Source organism: Chlamydotis macqueenii, chromosome 28, assembly GCF_036417535.1.
Source record: "Chlamydotis macqueenii isolate bChlMac1 chromosome 28, bChlMac1.mat, whole genome shotgun sequence".
In the NCBI taxonomy this organism is placed as follows: domain Eukaryota; kingdom Metazoa; phylum Chordata; class Aves; order Otidiformes; family Otididae; genus Chlamydotis; species Chlamydotis macqueenii.
In genome coordinates this window covers 1415815-1430779 of record NC_141583.1, presented here as the reverse complement: position 1 = coordinate 1430779, position 14965 = coordinate 1415815, and the positions used below count along the sequence as shown (strand labels likewise).

At 61.5% G+C, this 14965-nt stretch overlaps 1 protein-coding gene across 1 annotated transcript; it reads right to left on the bottom strand.

Moving 5' to 3' along the window:
• Positions 1 to 2028: 2028 nt before the first annotated feature.
• ETV3 (ETS variant transcription factor 3) lies at positions 2029 to 13154 on the bottom strand. Its single transcript, XM_086768314.1, has 5 exons — positions 12986 to 13154; positions 11655 to 11717; positions 10634 to 10871; positions 8491 to 8606; positions 2029 to 6164 (listed from the first exon to the last, which is right to left on the bottom strand). Exons 2-5 carry the CDS (start codon positions 11698 to 11700, stop codon positions 4996 to 4998), a joined length of 1569 nt encoding a protein of 522 aa, XP_086624440.1. The 5' UTR covers positions 11701 to 11717; positions 12986 to 13154; the 3' UTR covers positions 2029 to 4995.
• Positions 13155 to 14965: the final 1811 nt, after the last annotated feature.

The following is a 14965-nucleotide window of genomic DNA, read 5'->3' as shown; positions in this document are numbered from 1 at the left end:
GGGCGAAGAGCGAGGGGACGCGGCGAACGGGGACGGGGAGAGAGGAGGGAAGGCAGGATTGGGAGAGAGGATAAAGGAGGGAGCGGAGGGAAGGAAAAGGGAGAAGGGGCGCAGGAGCCGGGCCAGGGTGCTGTGCCGGGGGCAGGATGCGGCTGCCGCGCGCCCCCGGAGCCCCTTCAGGTCCCGTCAGCGGGGATGGAAAGCGACGGCCGCCGATCGACAGCCATCGCGCCGCCAGCCTCCCGCTCGCCTTCCCGCGCCCCCTCCGGCACCCGCACCCCCTCCGGCACCCCCGCCCCGCCAGCGCAACCACCCTCTCCGGCCGCTCCCGCGGGGCGCGAAGCCCAAGCGCCGGGCAGGATCAGGCCCCGGGGCCCGAATCAGCGGCCCCCCCCAGGCGGGAGGGGGATTTTAATCGCCGGGACGGGATGAAGGAGCTTCGGGATTCCACAGCGGCAGGACATCCCCCCGGGATACATTTTGGTTTTTTTTTGGGAGGGAGGAGGGATGGCAAGAACAAACCCGAGGGGATTTAGGAGCGTGGGGAAATCCCCAGTGGGCTCGCTGCCCTCGGGGTGGGGGCACCTCCCACGCGCCCAGCTGCACGCCAGCGTCCCCCCCGCACCCCGCCGAGCCAGGCATCGCTCCCCAGAAAGGCTCTGGAAAGTCCCGGAGGGATTTCCAGCCCCCGTTGCTGGCGTGGAGCAGACGGAGGCAGGCGATTCCCGGGAGGATTTTTTGGGGAGCCGAGGAGCCGGCAGAGGGAAGGGGTGAAAACGGGGAGGAAGGAGAGGAGGGCGATGAAGAGGAAGGCGATGAAGAGGAGGGCGCGCAGCCTGGCCTCTCCGTCATCTTCGCCCTCGCCCACCGGCACGAGCTGCTTGGGAAAATTCCCGCTTGGATTTTTGCTGGAAATTTCTAAAGGCAAAGGTTTGGTTTTCCAGCTGGGGCTCAAATCTCCCGTGTTTTTCCCGGACGGCGTAACGCTCCGGAGGAACCCTCCGCGGGGCTGGAAGGGCGCTCGTCTTCATCGGGAAATCCGAGGAGCGCTTGCGGTTTTCCTTTTCCACCAAAAAGCTGGAAAAGCAGCGACAAAAATACTTTCTTCCCCAATTTTCCTGGCCGCCCGCTCTCCGGCTTCCGCGCTCGGCGCCTCATACAACGGGATTTTTTCTTTTTTTTTTTTTTGACCATTTTACAAACTTCCAAACAGGATCCGTGGGGTTTTTTTTTTCCCAAAAATATCTCAACCTCCCCCCCCCGCAATTCCCACCGAAGCCACCGGCAACAGCAAGAACAAGGCCTTGAATCCACGTTTTAATTGAGAAGCACTGATTGATAAATTTAAAAAAAAAAAAATCCACCCTGAGGATTAACCGGCTGTCAGAACGCTAGCGCGTGCGCCCGTGGAATTAATGAGTGTTTAATTAAATATATTTCTTATTAGATTAACTGCGTGGCCCGGGAAGGAAAGCTCTCGCCGGGCAGCTCCGGCGTGGACAGAAGGGTGCCGGGGAGCTGCCCCATGCCGCTGTTCGCCAAAGAAAAATGATAATTAATAATAATTAATAATAAGAGAGTAACGAGGAGGGCCTGGAAAGGGGGTAGCCGGAGCAGAGCACCGGGCTGGGAGCCAGGAGCTCCAGCCCCTAATCCTCTCCTGACACAGATCCTTCGCTCTGGAATAAAAAGAAATTATAAAAAAAACCCAAACCAAAGCCCTGAGCAGCGTTCCCAGCCGGAGCAGCGTTCCCGGCCGGCACGGCGTCCCCGGCCCCTCCATCCCAGCTTCTTCCCGCCGGAGAATCCTAAGAAAACGGTGTGGATTTAAGCCGGGTTTACCCAAATTTAGCTTAATCTCGACTTCAGGAGCGCCCCGCGTCCCCCCTAACCCTGCACCCATCCGCGCAGTCGGGATGACGGGAACCGGGATCACCCTGGGGACGGACAAACCCCCCCCAAAACCCCCCCCAGGGCGGGGTGGGGGGCACCGCGAACCCCCCAAGAACCCAGCCAGCAGCAGCAGCGCTTAATTAAAAGGTTTATTTAACTTTTTAATTTGAGGTAAAATACTTTTTTTTGTTTGTTTGTTTGTTTGAACTTCCATAACAAAATACAGAGCTATCAGATACCCCTGGAAAAAAATATGTATATTATACATATATTTCTATAACATTACATCATATATATATAATATATATATGCAAACTTTGTGGTTTTTTATTTTTTTTTTTTTATTCTTTTTCGAAGACTTTCTAGAAAGTGGAACGTCGAAAAGGCACTGCACGACGGAGAATGTAAAGCCTACTTTACACCGTTATGTACACAGACGCACACGTCCCCCCCGTCCCGCGTCACCGCCGGCCGCGTGTGCGTCCGCACCCGTTCCCTGCTGAACCAATCCTAGTGAACACGCCTCGGGAAAAGGGATTTTTTAGGGAAAAAAAACCCAAAAAAAACCCAACCAAAAAAAAACCCTCCAACTTGCTATCGGTAAATATTTAAAAGCACTCTAAAAATCAATTTTTTTTTTAAACAATCTGATTACGATTATTTCAAACCAAAAGAAATTCATTATTTTTTTTTTTTAAACCCACCAGGATCCATAAGACAGAAAAAAAAAAAAAAAAAAAAGAGAGGAAAAAAAAAATAAAACAACCCCCAAGTTACTTTAAAAACAACAACAACAACAACAAAAAAATCATAATTATGGAATAAATAAAAAACACGGGACAACCGAGCACGGGGTGGAAGCTCCCGCCGGCGCCGCCGCCGAGGTTAATGCTTCTGGAGAGGGGCTCTTCCTCCTCCTCCTCTTCATCCTCCCCTGGACTCGTTCCGGCTCCGCAGCGTTAATCCGCCCCGCCGCGCCTCGACAGCTTTATTTTTTAATTAATTTCCCCCCCCACTTAAAATCTTGCCTTGGTGCTGGTTGTCCGGTTCAAAGTCTCTTGCCTACAGGTTTTCTACGACTAAACAAAGCAAAAATGGTTTAAACATGAACATGCTCGCGATTAATACAGGTGGACGTGGCGATTCCAAACCAGTTCAACTTTCCCAGTTTAAATATTTTGGCACATCGGAATATATATATTCTTTTTTTTTTTTCTTTTTTTTTTTTTCTTTTTTTTTTCCGTTTTCTTCTTTAACCTCCGCCGAGGTCGCTGCTAGGCAATGGGAAGTCCGGTCGGGAGGAGCGTCCCCCCCCGCCTCGCCTCGCGCCGCGGTGACCCTCCCCGCCCCGGGTGCCGTTGCCCACGGGTGCCGTCGCCGGCGGCCGATCCGTTGTCCTGAAAACCTGAGTCCTGAATCCCTGAACGCGGAGCTCCCGGCTTTGCAGTGCAATGGCTCTGAAGACAACACCCCCCCCCCCTCTCTCACCACCCCCCCTCAGAAAAAAAAACCGATTACAAACTTTTAAAGCCAAACGGTTCCATTTTTTCGTGGTTTTTTTGCCTCAAAACGGCCCCGCGGGCTGCGGCACTTGGGCGCGGGGAGGGAAAGGCCTCGTGTTTCTAATTCCTGAGTTCGCTCGCTCATCCCCCCCGCTCTTCCTGGCTCCGGGGTAGGGGGGGGTGGATCCGGATCAAGGGGCTCCTTCGCCCCCCTTTCCTCCGCGCTCGGTAAATCCCGGCGCCGGGGGCCCACAGGGCGGCAGGGCCTGAGCAGCACCCCGCCTCTACCTGCCTCATCGCAAACAATCCCGCGCTCACGCACATTCCCTCCTCGGAGAATTACGGAATCCCGGAGCGGAGAGATCCGCCTGCGCACGCCTCTCGCCCAGAATAACGGGCCACGGCTCGATCCCCGCGGAGAAGGGGCTGTTTCCAAGCTCCTCTCAAGGAATCCGTAGGGATTCGGCCCGCCGCAGCGGGAGACGAGCGTGTTCCCGGACGGAAGCCGCAGCCTAAGCTCATCAGCCTAACGAGAAACGCAGCCGCGGAGGGAAACAGCAGATTTACAGCAAAAAAAATAAACCAAAAAACCAAAAATCACCACCACCACGGCGAGATTTACACTGCCCGGCCGCGCCGCCGCCGCCGCGCTCTCCCTCGCTCCTCCGCCAGCAGGCGAAATCCCAACGCTCCGCCAAATCCAACCGCAGGCGGCCGTGGCGTGGAGCCCGCTCGGATAAAGCCGAGGCGTAGTTAAGGCATGAGTCAAGGTGATAGGGGAAGCGGCCGGAGGAGATGAGACGGAGCGCCCGCTCCTGACATTCCTCCGCTCCGAACTCACCACAACCATCGCGGCGGTCATCTTCCGATCGCTCCCAACTCCACCCATACCAGTAAGGAAAAAAAAAAAAAAAATACATTTTAATGCGTATCTTAAAGGCATCAGGTTTTCTTTTCCCACCCCGCTCCCTTCCCTGAAAGATTTTTTTTTTTTTTTTTTTTTTAAATTTCACTCATGGCTTCTGCAATATTTCAGAATGTCCTGAAGCGCCGCCGGGATCCGCTCCGCGGGAAAGCGGCTCCCTCTGCGGCGGCGTCCCGCCTCGCCGGCTATTTTCCCACTTGTGTCTTTCCTGCGGCTTTTTCCCCCGCTCCGCAGTCAAAATTCCCTCGCCCCCGGCCCGCGAAACGCGGCCCCGACGCACGGCGCGTCGCGAACGGGTGGGGAATCCTCTCCCGCGATTTCCGGGCTCCGTAAATATATCAAAAAAAAAAAAAAAAGGGAATTAGATGAATTGGGAGATTCCTGCTAGAAATGCTCGAGCGTTATAGAAAACAGACCGTGTCCGGAGTTCCTCCATCCCAGTGGAGATCGTGCAAGGCGGGAAAGCTCGCGGGCGGCTTCCCTCGCCTCTCCCGCTGGGAACGAGACAACCGCGTCTCACCTGCAATTTCGACAACGAAAACAAAGAACACAAAACCCCCTAGAGTTCCTAGAATTCCCAAACCAGGCTAGCCCCAGCCCCCCGCCCGCCCCCCACGCTCTGCAACCTCGCTACAGAAATACACTGGGACGTTTTCGGCGCGGACGGACCCCGGCTTAGGCGTCGGAAGCGGCGGCCGCCACGGCCTTGGGACCCGCGGCGAGGTGCGGGTCGCCCAGCGCCCCGTTCCAGTGGATGCGGCCGTTGTGACGTTCCTCAGGGACGTCCGCTTGCCGGTCACCGTTCCAGCGGCGCTTGAGACGCAGCTTGGGAGGCATCAGGGCATCCTCTCTCTTCTCCTGCGCTCCCGCTTCTCCAGTAGGCTCCCGGGATGGTTTCTCCCCTTGCTCCTGGGATTCTTCAGCCGGGAAAGCGGCCTGGCCGGGCGCCAGCGGCGCTGGGTGCCACGAGGGCGCAGCCGGTCTGGCAAACACAGGCCCTTTCTCCTCTTCCGGGCCGGCCGCCGCGACGGAGCCTTCCTCCCTCTCACTTTTCTCTTTGCCCTTCGCCGGCGGCTCTTCGGGCTCGGCCTCCTTCTCCATCGCTGGCTCCACCTTGACCCTGGGAGGAGGAGCGGCCAGCTGGGGGGTCGCCGCTTCCTCGGCGCTTTCCAGTCTCTCCCGGTTTTTACGGCCCACGGGGGGAGGCTGAAGCTTGATGGGGAACTGGGGCTGCTCCTCGAGGGGCACCTGGCACTGGAGCGGCGGCACCATGAGTGGGTAGCGGGGGAAAGTCCGCGGGCTCAGGTGGTAGTTGAAGACGGAGCAGGCTTGCGAATGCAGGTAGTGTTTCATTTCCTCGGGGTTGAAAGAGAAGCAGCTGCTACCTGTGAAGGGGCTGAGGCCCGGAGAAGGGCTGTAGGAAAAAAGGGTGGGAGTCAGGGACAACGCAGGAGAGATGGGGACGTTCAGGACCCCGCCGCGGCCTGGAATGGGGGAGACGGCGAAGGGGCTGTGAGGATCCGGGTACATCCCGGGCCTGGTGAAGAGCGGGAGCATGATATCGGGCTTGCGCTTCTGGTGGTTGACGCTACCGGCGCCCACGGCGTTGCGCGAGGCCATGAGATCCACGCCGCGGCGCCAATCGGAGGAGCCGTCCTCCAGCTCCGGCGCGTCCGGCTTCCTCTCGCCGCCGTCGCCCAAGGCTTCTGGGTTGGATGGGACCAGGGAGCCAGCGGAGAATCGAGCGGGCTGGGCATCTTCGGTGGGAGAGTGGCCGTCCAGCGGTGGGAAATGGAAGCGAGACGAAGCGGTGGGGACAGGAGGAGCGCTCTGCGGCACAACACCTGGGGCAAGGAGGGGGGAAAACAAGCAAGAAGAAAAAAAATAAAAACAAAACAAAAAAACAGCATGGGAGAGAGTTAAAAGTGCAGCTGCCGAGTTAAATCACAGGCAACGAGCGGCTTTTCGGGCTGCAGCCGCGGGCGTTTGGAAGGGTAACACAAAAATACCACGCGCTGCCGACGGCGCAGCAGACGATTAGCTGGGAGGCGCCTTCCCCGTCTGCTCCCTTCCCCTGCGGAGCTCCGCGCTCCTCTCCCCGCTGCCGGGGCCGAATCCCCTCCTCTCTCCGCCCCGGCGGAGGTTTCCTGAACCTCTGGCAGCGGCGCCCGAAGTAACTTCCACTTTCAGACGGCCTCCCCTGCCCTCCCGGCGCGGCTTTCAACAGCAAACGGCGCGTCAGGAGCGCGGCGAAGCCGGCAAACCTCAAGCTCTCGGGGCTGAGCGAAAGTCACCAGTTTGTGATTTTTTTTTTTTTTCCTGGGAAAACGCCTTCTCTCCGGCGCCTCTGCCAGTAACGCCGGCTCCTCTGCCGCCGCCGCGCCTACGGAGCCGCCCGGCTCCGGCGCGCTCGTGCCGCAGCGGAGCCGTATCCAGGCAAATTCTGCCGCCCGCTTTCTCACCTCCGGCGATTTCCCCCTCCCCTCCAAAAACCACGCGGGGCAGCGTTGTCGAGAGAAGAAACCCGATTCCGGTGCCCCAAACAGGTTTGCTGTCCCAACCCCCATCGCAGGCAGCAGGAAAGAAACCAGGTTGTAATTAGACAAGTGCATTCCAGTTCTCCAAACTTCTTTTTATAAATTCATGCCCCCAGAGATTGGAGGGAGCGGCTGCAAACAGGGAAAAGGAACAGCAGTGAGCAATATCGAGCTGGAACTGCCCGGACTCGTCGCTGCAAGTAATTATAGATCCGCAGCGCTTCACACCGCATCTTACGCCCCCGCGCTTTGGCGACGGGCTCCCGGAGAACGCGGCTCCTCCTCCCCGCCGCCGTGAAGGCGGCGTGTCCCGCACAGGTGAGGCAGAAGGCTTTTTTCTCCCCCCCCCAACGTTTCTGCTGTCCCAGCCCCGTTCTGGGCCGGCTGTTTGCTCAGGAGACAATGCCTCTGAGTCACCTTTGTCCCTCCCGGGGGCCGCGGGGAGCCCGTACGCAGGCAGGGGCTACAGCAGCGCCTCCGCGAAACGCTCTTGCCCGCGCAGAACCTGTTTTTTTTCTCAGCCGCTGGGGTTTCAGAGGCGACGGTCAATCCCCTGCCTTCCCTCCCTGCCCGACAAACCCCCACGACTTCCCCCGGGGCGCTCCTCGGGAGGCGAGAGCCAAGGAGAACAGCCGGCTCAGGCGGCTCTGCGCTCTGCGTTGCTGTGGAGGGTTTGCGGGCCCGGGCCTCGCCGTAACGACTTCCAGAAGGGGTTTTTTGGTTTGTTTTTTTTTTTTTTAATGGACTCAATGACCACTAAGTTCCCTGGTTGCTGTGCCGTTGTGGAGGGAATCGCCCCAGCTGTAGAAATCTAGCTACGGGGGGATTTAACTCCGCCAAAAACCACCCTGGGAACAAAGGCGCCTCTTCCAGAGAAACCGCAGCAGCGCCGCCGAGCCCGGGACGAACCCGGAGCGAGCTCCTGCTCCTGGCCAGAGGCTCCAAGGCCTTTTAGGATGAGCGTAAAACAATTACGCTCCCGTTCCCAAACCGTTTCGTTATCCCCAACGTCAGCGTGCCGCCGCACCGCAGGGAGAATCGAGAAACGCCCGGGATTTCAGACACGTTCGGAGGAGCTACCGCTCCACGCTCGCCGTTACGTCCCTCCGAACTGTGGGGAGAAGTTCGGAAAAGCTCCTCTGGATATAAAAGGAGCGGAGCCGGAGCAAGCGAGGCCCAGGCAGAGGCAGGGAGGAGAGCAAACTGCCGTTAAGCTTTCCGACAGCGCCCGTCTGCGTGCCTCGCCGTGCCCCTCCGAGCCCCTCGTCGAGCCGGGCCGCGTTTACACGGCACCATAAAGTTACGTCACGAGCGCGTGAGCGAGGCGAGGCCCCCGCCGCGGCGCCGCAACCCTCCGAGCCCAAGGCCAGCCGCGTCCCCCCACCCCGTCCCGCCCCGAGAGCGCGGCGAAGCAAACCCACGCCGCCCCGAACCGGGAAACCCAAAACACCGCCGGTTGCCCCCGAAAACCGCAGACATGGCTGCGACGAAGCCGACGGCAGCAGGGAAGCGGGGAAGCGCTGCGGAGAAGGCTTTATCAGCGCCCCGCCGCAGCTTTTCAAGCGCGGGAGGTGACCGACAGCGAGCCACGGGGTCGGCCCCGGCTCCGCGCGCCCCGGGGAGCGGCACTCACCATTCGGGCGGATGTTAATGAACGGGTAGTTGGGCATCACCAGCTTGTTGAAGTTGAACTTGTAGGTGAACCTTTTGCCTTTGGTCTTGTGGAGAATCCTCTTGTTGTAATAATATCTGCCAAGGGAAGTGAAAAGAGACCCGTCAGAGGTGTAAAGGGCTCGTTTCTTCCAGCGCCATCCACCTCCGCCGCCGGCAGACCTACAAAAAAGAAAAAAAAACCCATGAAGCTGCCCAGCAAATTTGATGTTATTAGCACCAAAAAAATATTAATCTAGCGGGAATTTTCCAAAGGACGCCCGCTCCTTTTACACCGCCTTCTTCCGCAGGAGGTTCCAAAGTGTTTCACAGGTCCTCACGCTCCCGAGAACACGTGGGAAAAGGCGAGATCCTGAAGGGAAGCGAAAGCTGAGCAACAGGCCAAGCCTGCATGCGCTGCTCTCCCCCGTGTCCAAACTGGGACCAGTGCCACGGGCTGCGGGGGGGCTCGCAGAGGCACCCCCCTCCCTATTTGCATGCGCAGGGTCGTGGCCGCCCGGGGAGCGTTACAGACCCACAACGGGGGGGCGTGCGGGGGGGGGGAAATTCAGGGGAAGCTGGGCACAGAACCCGAAAGGGCGGAACGCGTCCCCGGGCCGGGGCAGAACGAACCTCAGCGCAGCGACGGAGCTGAGCAAAAGGGAGCAAAACGCCCCAAAAAGCCTCCGATTCGGTTTTATTTTTGCGATCTTCATGGCCCAGGGTACGGGAACAGCGCAGAGGGCATCACGCCGGCGATCGGGAGAGCTGGTTTCGCTGCTCTTACACCCGCGGGCAAGATGTTTCCCTTCTGCTCACCAATTCCCACCTCTGGATGAAAAACACTTCCCTACTTCCAGAGGGAGCGGCGGGGCGGGCACCGGGAGCCTCCGCTCCTCACCCTCACGGCACCGAGCGAAGGCAGGAGGACTCTGCCACGGAGCCGGCGGGCGTAACCCCCCCCTCGGCGGCCTCCTCCTCCCCCCGGCTTACACCAGTTTGTACAAACAAGGGCGTCACGGGCTCATCACCACCGCGCCGAGCGAACGCACAGCGTCCTGTCGCCGCGGCGCACGCCGAACAAAACCTGGCCGGCTCGCGGCGGCGGGAAGCAGCCGCAGGTCCCCCGAGCAGATCCCCACGCCGCCCTGGCCCCGCCGCCTTCACGATGCCGGGACGGGATCTGCGCTGGGAGGCGGAGGCTATTTTCTAACCCCCCCCGCGCCAATCCCAGCCCCGGTGCCGTTCCATTTATCATTTTCTTCCTGTTCCAGTAGGAGACTCCGGTGTTTGCTGCCTTGTTTGCCTTTGGCAGCTCCACCCAGGAGGTATCAGAGGGTGTAAGGCGGCGAAGTCCACGTTACAGACTGATAATGCCAGAACCCGTCAGGAACCCGGCCGCTCCTGTGGGCTCGAAATGTCGAAACGCCTCACAGTTTTCCACTGCCTGGCTGCAAAATACCCAAGGATAACCGGAAAAATTTAAAAAAAAAAAAAAAAAAAAAGGCCACGCAGCCCGTGGAAGGGTGTAAATAAAAAAAAAATGGCGGAGTTGTGCTGGAGGTTTTGCAGTTGTGAAGGGCAAAGCGAGGAATGCTCAGGCCCTGGCTCACACAAAGGGACACTGGTGACCAGAGGGTGCCCAAACTGGTGCCACTGGGGCTCGGGAAGCGCCCAGCCCAGGCTGTCGCCATGGGGGGGATGCCAAACCTCAGCCTGGTGTGGATTTTAGCGGTAAAGAGGCAGCGGAAGCTCCGGTAGAGAGGGGAGCTGCTCTCTGCGCGCCGGTACCCCCGGCTTTCCTCCCACGCCTCCACCACACGAGGCGGCGACGGCGACAGGAGCCGAGAAAAAAAGAGAGAAAAGCTCCCAAAAAAGGAAGGATCCCGACAGCGGCAGCCTGAACCAGAGCTGCGAAGCGACGGCGGCGCGGCGCAGAGCCCCCGCCTCTCCCATCGCGCCCAGCGGCGGTCAGAGCCACCCAGGACTCAAAATTGACCACGGAGCTCCCAGAAAAGCGGGTTTGGGATTCAACATCTGCAAAAAGTTACGGAAACGGCGCAGGGAAGGGCGGGATCGGGGGGGCTGGTCAGCAGCCCCTGGCCTCCGCGGAGGTTTCTCCTCACCTGAGCGCCCGGCTGAGCTTGTCGTAGTTCATCTGGGGTTTGCATTTCCTCCTGCCCCACAGCCGGGCCACCTCGTCGGGGTCCTTGATGACAAATTCCCCGTACTCGCCCTGCTGCCAGGCGATGACGTGGCGGAATTCCTCCTTCTGCAGCAGCTCCAGGATGAAATGCCAGAGCTGGATCTGGCGGGAGCCGGGGCTGGATTCGGTTTTGTAAGCCCACTCTGGGAAATGGTAACCTTGGAAAGGGGCGCAAAAAAAAAAAATTAAAAAAAAAAATTAAAAAAATAAAAGGGAAAAGTCATTCGGACAGCGATGGGAGCTCACAGCTGCCCCCTCTCCTCAGAGAATCCCCAAACTATTTAAAAACCAGGAAATCTGAGCGGGATACAAGCGTGAGAAGCAGCGGAAAGGAGCCCAAAAGCTCCGGACGTGGCCACGACTGGGACTGCGGGCGGCTGGAATACGGTGAATAACCCAGATCGGAGCGCTCGGTGCACTGCCGGCGAGGGGGGGCGACTCCCACCCCTCATTTCAGAGCAGGGCAGCCTGCTCCGGCTTCCACCGCACCGGCAGATGTTTCGGAGCGGCTGCCAAGTTGCTTGGAATAGTTTCCCAGCGCAACTGCTAACGTGAGAGGTTTGTTGGGGTTATTTTTGTTGTTTTTCTTTTTTTTTTCCTCTCAAATCATCACAGCCACAATTCCCGGCTCCAGCAGCGCGGAAGGAGTCGCATCACGCTGCAACGCCACCCACACGCCCGCGACGGAGGCAAAACCAGGCACGAGCCGGAGGATCCGCCTCCCAGATCCCGAATCCTCACAAAGAAAAACATCTCCGGGAAGATTTCTTGGCGCAACTAAACCCGGCGCTCCTAAAAACTCGCCGGCAGCCTCACTCGCCGGCGGCTTTCGCCCGCGTACGAGGGGTTTTGGGAGAGGTGGGATTAATCCCACCTGAGCTCCTTTATCCCGGGAAAAGGATCCGTAAGAGCTGAACAACTCAGCTTTCCGACTCCCTTACCTCCTCCTCCTTCGGGCTTATCCACGATGCTGCAGCCCGCTTTCATTTTCTCTCTCCTGCCGACTGCGAAACAGAAGGAGATTGGCGTCAAGCAACATCAACGCGCCGGCGGCACCGGGAATTTCTCCGGAGAGGCCGCCTCGAGCCGTAACCCTGCCCCCCTCCTCCTCTCCCCCATCCCCGGAGATGCCGCCCGACGGTAATCATCCCCGCGTGCCAAAAAAAATAATAATTAAAAAAAAAAAAGTGTTTAATCCCCACTTCCCTCCCGCCCCGCCGTTAAAAGCCGGCGAGCGGGGCCGGCAGACGGAGCAGAGCGGAGCCAAGCGCAGTTCGTCTCCCGTTCCGAGACGGATTCGGCTGCCAAAACACACAGAGTGCTGAGCCGGCCCAGATGTACCAGCGAGGGGGGAAAACAGGGAAAAGAGGGGGCGGGGGGAATCCCAGCTCCTCATCCCGCCGGGACACGGCCGCTTCGGTTCCGATCCACGGCCGGCGCCTCAAAAATCGGTGTTGTGTCCCCCCCACCCCCAAAAATAAACGGACAGAGGGTTCCCCCCGCCCCCCCCCCCCCCCCGGCCCCGGTGTTTTCCTGCTTTGAAGTGGAAATGGCTGCCGGGGGGGGGGAAGGTGAGGCGCCGCGGTGGCGGCCGCCGGGTTCCCGTTAGACCCCCCCCCCCCCACCCCTCCACACCCCCCCCGCCGCTGCCGCTCCCAGCCGCCGGCCTGCCCCGGCCTGCCCGCCGCTCCCTTCCCCCGCCCCGGGCGCGGCACCGCCACCCCCCCCCTCCACGTCCGTCCTCCCCCCCCCCCCAACCGGGAACGGCGCGGGCCGCCGCCGCCAGCACCCCCCCCCCCAATCCCCCCCACACTTTACAGGATCCCCCCCCGCTCCACCTACGGCCTTCGGGGACCGCCCCCACGCGCCTCCTACACACCGAGGGGTCCGGTTACCGGGAGGGGTCACCGCACACCGTTCCCCCCCCCGCCGAACGACCCCCGGTAACCGGGGGCTGCCGTTTATGCCCCCCCGACGCCCCCCGGCAAGGCCTTAAATAAGCGCCGCCCCCCCCAAAACCATCCCCGCCGCGGCCTTCGGTAGCCGGGCCCGCCGCGGCCTCCCCCTTACCGAGGGCCCCGGGGTTACCGGACGCACCTCCCCCCTCCCCGCCCCCCCGCCGCCCCCGCCCGTTAACCGGCCCCCTCCTCGCCGAGGCCCCGCCAGCAACCGGTCCCCCGGGCCCCGGCGCGATCGAGCCCACGCGGTACGGGGGCTACCGCACCGGAGACCGGGAAGCGGTGGTTCGGCCGCGTCCGGTACCGGGACCCACCTGCGGGGGCGGCGCGGGCCGGGCCGGGTCCGGCGGGGCGGAGCGGGTGCGGTGGGGCGGCGGAGCGCGCCCGGGCCGCGGTGCCGATGCGGGGTACGCGCCGCTCGCCTCGCTGCTGCTGCTGCTGCCGCTGCCGCCGCCGCCGCTGCCTCCCCCGCACGGCCGCCGGAACCGGAACCGCCGCCACCGCCCACACACTTCCGGGCACGCTCCCACGCGCTTCCGCTTCCGGCTCGGGCTGAGCGGGAGCGCGCACGCAACAGACCCCCGCCTCTTCGCCCCGCCCCGCCCCGCCCCGCCGCTGCGACGGGTGGCGGCGGGGGACAAAGCAGGGTGGAAAGCGAAGGGCGCGGGGAGGGTGAAGGAGCCAGCTGTGCGGGGATCCAGCTGCGGGATCCAGCTGTGCAGGGATGCTCGGGGGGGTCCAGCTGTGAAGGATCCAGCTGTGCAGGGATGCTCGAGGGGGGTCCAGCTGTGAAGGATCCAGCTGTGCAGGGATGCTCGGGGGGGGGTCCAGCTGATCAGGGATCCTGCAATGTGGGGATCCAGCTGTGGACAATCCAGCTGTGCAGGAGTCCTAGTGTATAGGGATCCAGCTGTGAGGGATCCAGCTGTGAAGGGTCCTGGTGTATGGGGATCCAGCTGTGGGGGATCCAGCTGTGCAGGGATGCTCATGTATCTCCCGGGACACCTCGGGGACACCCCAGGACGGGTGAGACACCCCGGGACAGCCGGGGACACCCCTGGGACACCCTGGGACGCTCAGAGACACCCTGGAGACACCCTGGACACCCCAGGGACATCTGGGGACACCCTGGGACACCCAGGACATCCTAGGGACACCTGGGGACACCCCGGGACGGGTGAGACACCCCGGGACAGCCGGGGACACCCCAAGGACACCCTGGGACGCTCAGAGACACCCTGGACACCCCAGGGACACCCCAGGGATATCTGGGGACACCCTGGGACACCCAGGACATCCTAGGGACACCTGGGGACACCCCGGGACGGGTGAGACACCCCGGGGACACCCTGGACACCCGAGGGACATCTGGGGACACCCGAGGACACCCCGGGACGCTCAGATCCACCCTGGACACCCGAGGGACAGCCCAGGGAGGGCAGCGCGAGGGTGCGGGAAGGGGAAGCGCGGGGGGGGCGGGTCACGGTTCGTTACAAACCCGGGAAAACCCCCGTGCCAGACGCGCGGCAGCGAGCGCCGTTTCTGTTCCCCTTCCCCGGGCGCTGGCAGCTCCGGTGCCACGGCCTCTCCCGCGGGCTGAGATCCCGGCTCCGTCCCCCTCCTCTCCCACCGCCCACCGCAGGCGGAGAGGTTGAAGAATCGGTCCCCCACCAGCGCCGGGTGCGGTTTAATCCGGACCCCGCAGACCCCGCTCCAGCGCCCCGATCTTCAGCGCCGTCCTGTTGAACATCTCCAGCCGGTCCTTGAACCGGTCCCTGGGGTCCGGGCGCTCGAAGCCACCGGGGCCACGCGAACGATGGCACCGGCGGCGGCGGAAAAGCTCCACTCGGTCTCCTTCAGCGTCTTGTTGGGGGGCAGAGGAGCACGGAGCCCCCCAGGACGCCGCTCACCCGCTTAGTCGGGACGGGGACAGGTTGGAGACCCCCAGCAGAACCCCCCCCTCCCATATTCCTACCCACAGCCCCCACTCGAGGTACCCGTGGGTGCCCGTGCCGTAGTCACGAGAGCGCGGCGCTCGCCTGAGATGATTCACGTCGTCCCACACCCGTCGCCTCCTCCGCCGGCGTCCCCCAGCGCCCGGGTGTCACGCGTGGGGCTGGGCGGGGGGCGACGCTGGGGGCTCGCCGTGCCTTTTCCCGGCATCGCCCTGAGTTGTCCTGGTGTCACCCCCCCCGTGTCACCCCGCGCCGGGCACGGGTGGCCTCCGCGGAGAGGATGAGGATGCTCTCCCCACCGCGCTTGCGCCCAAGCGGGGCTCAAACCGGGGAGTTTTG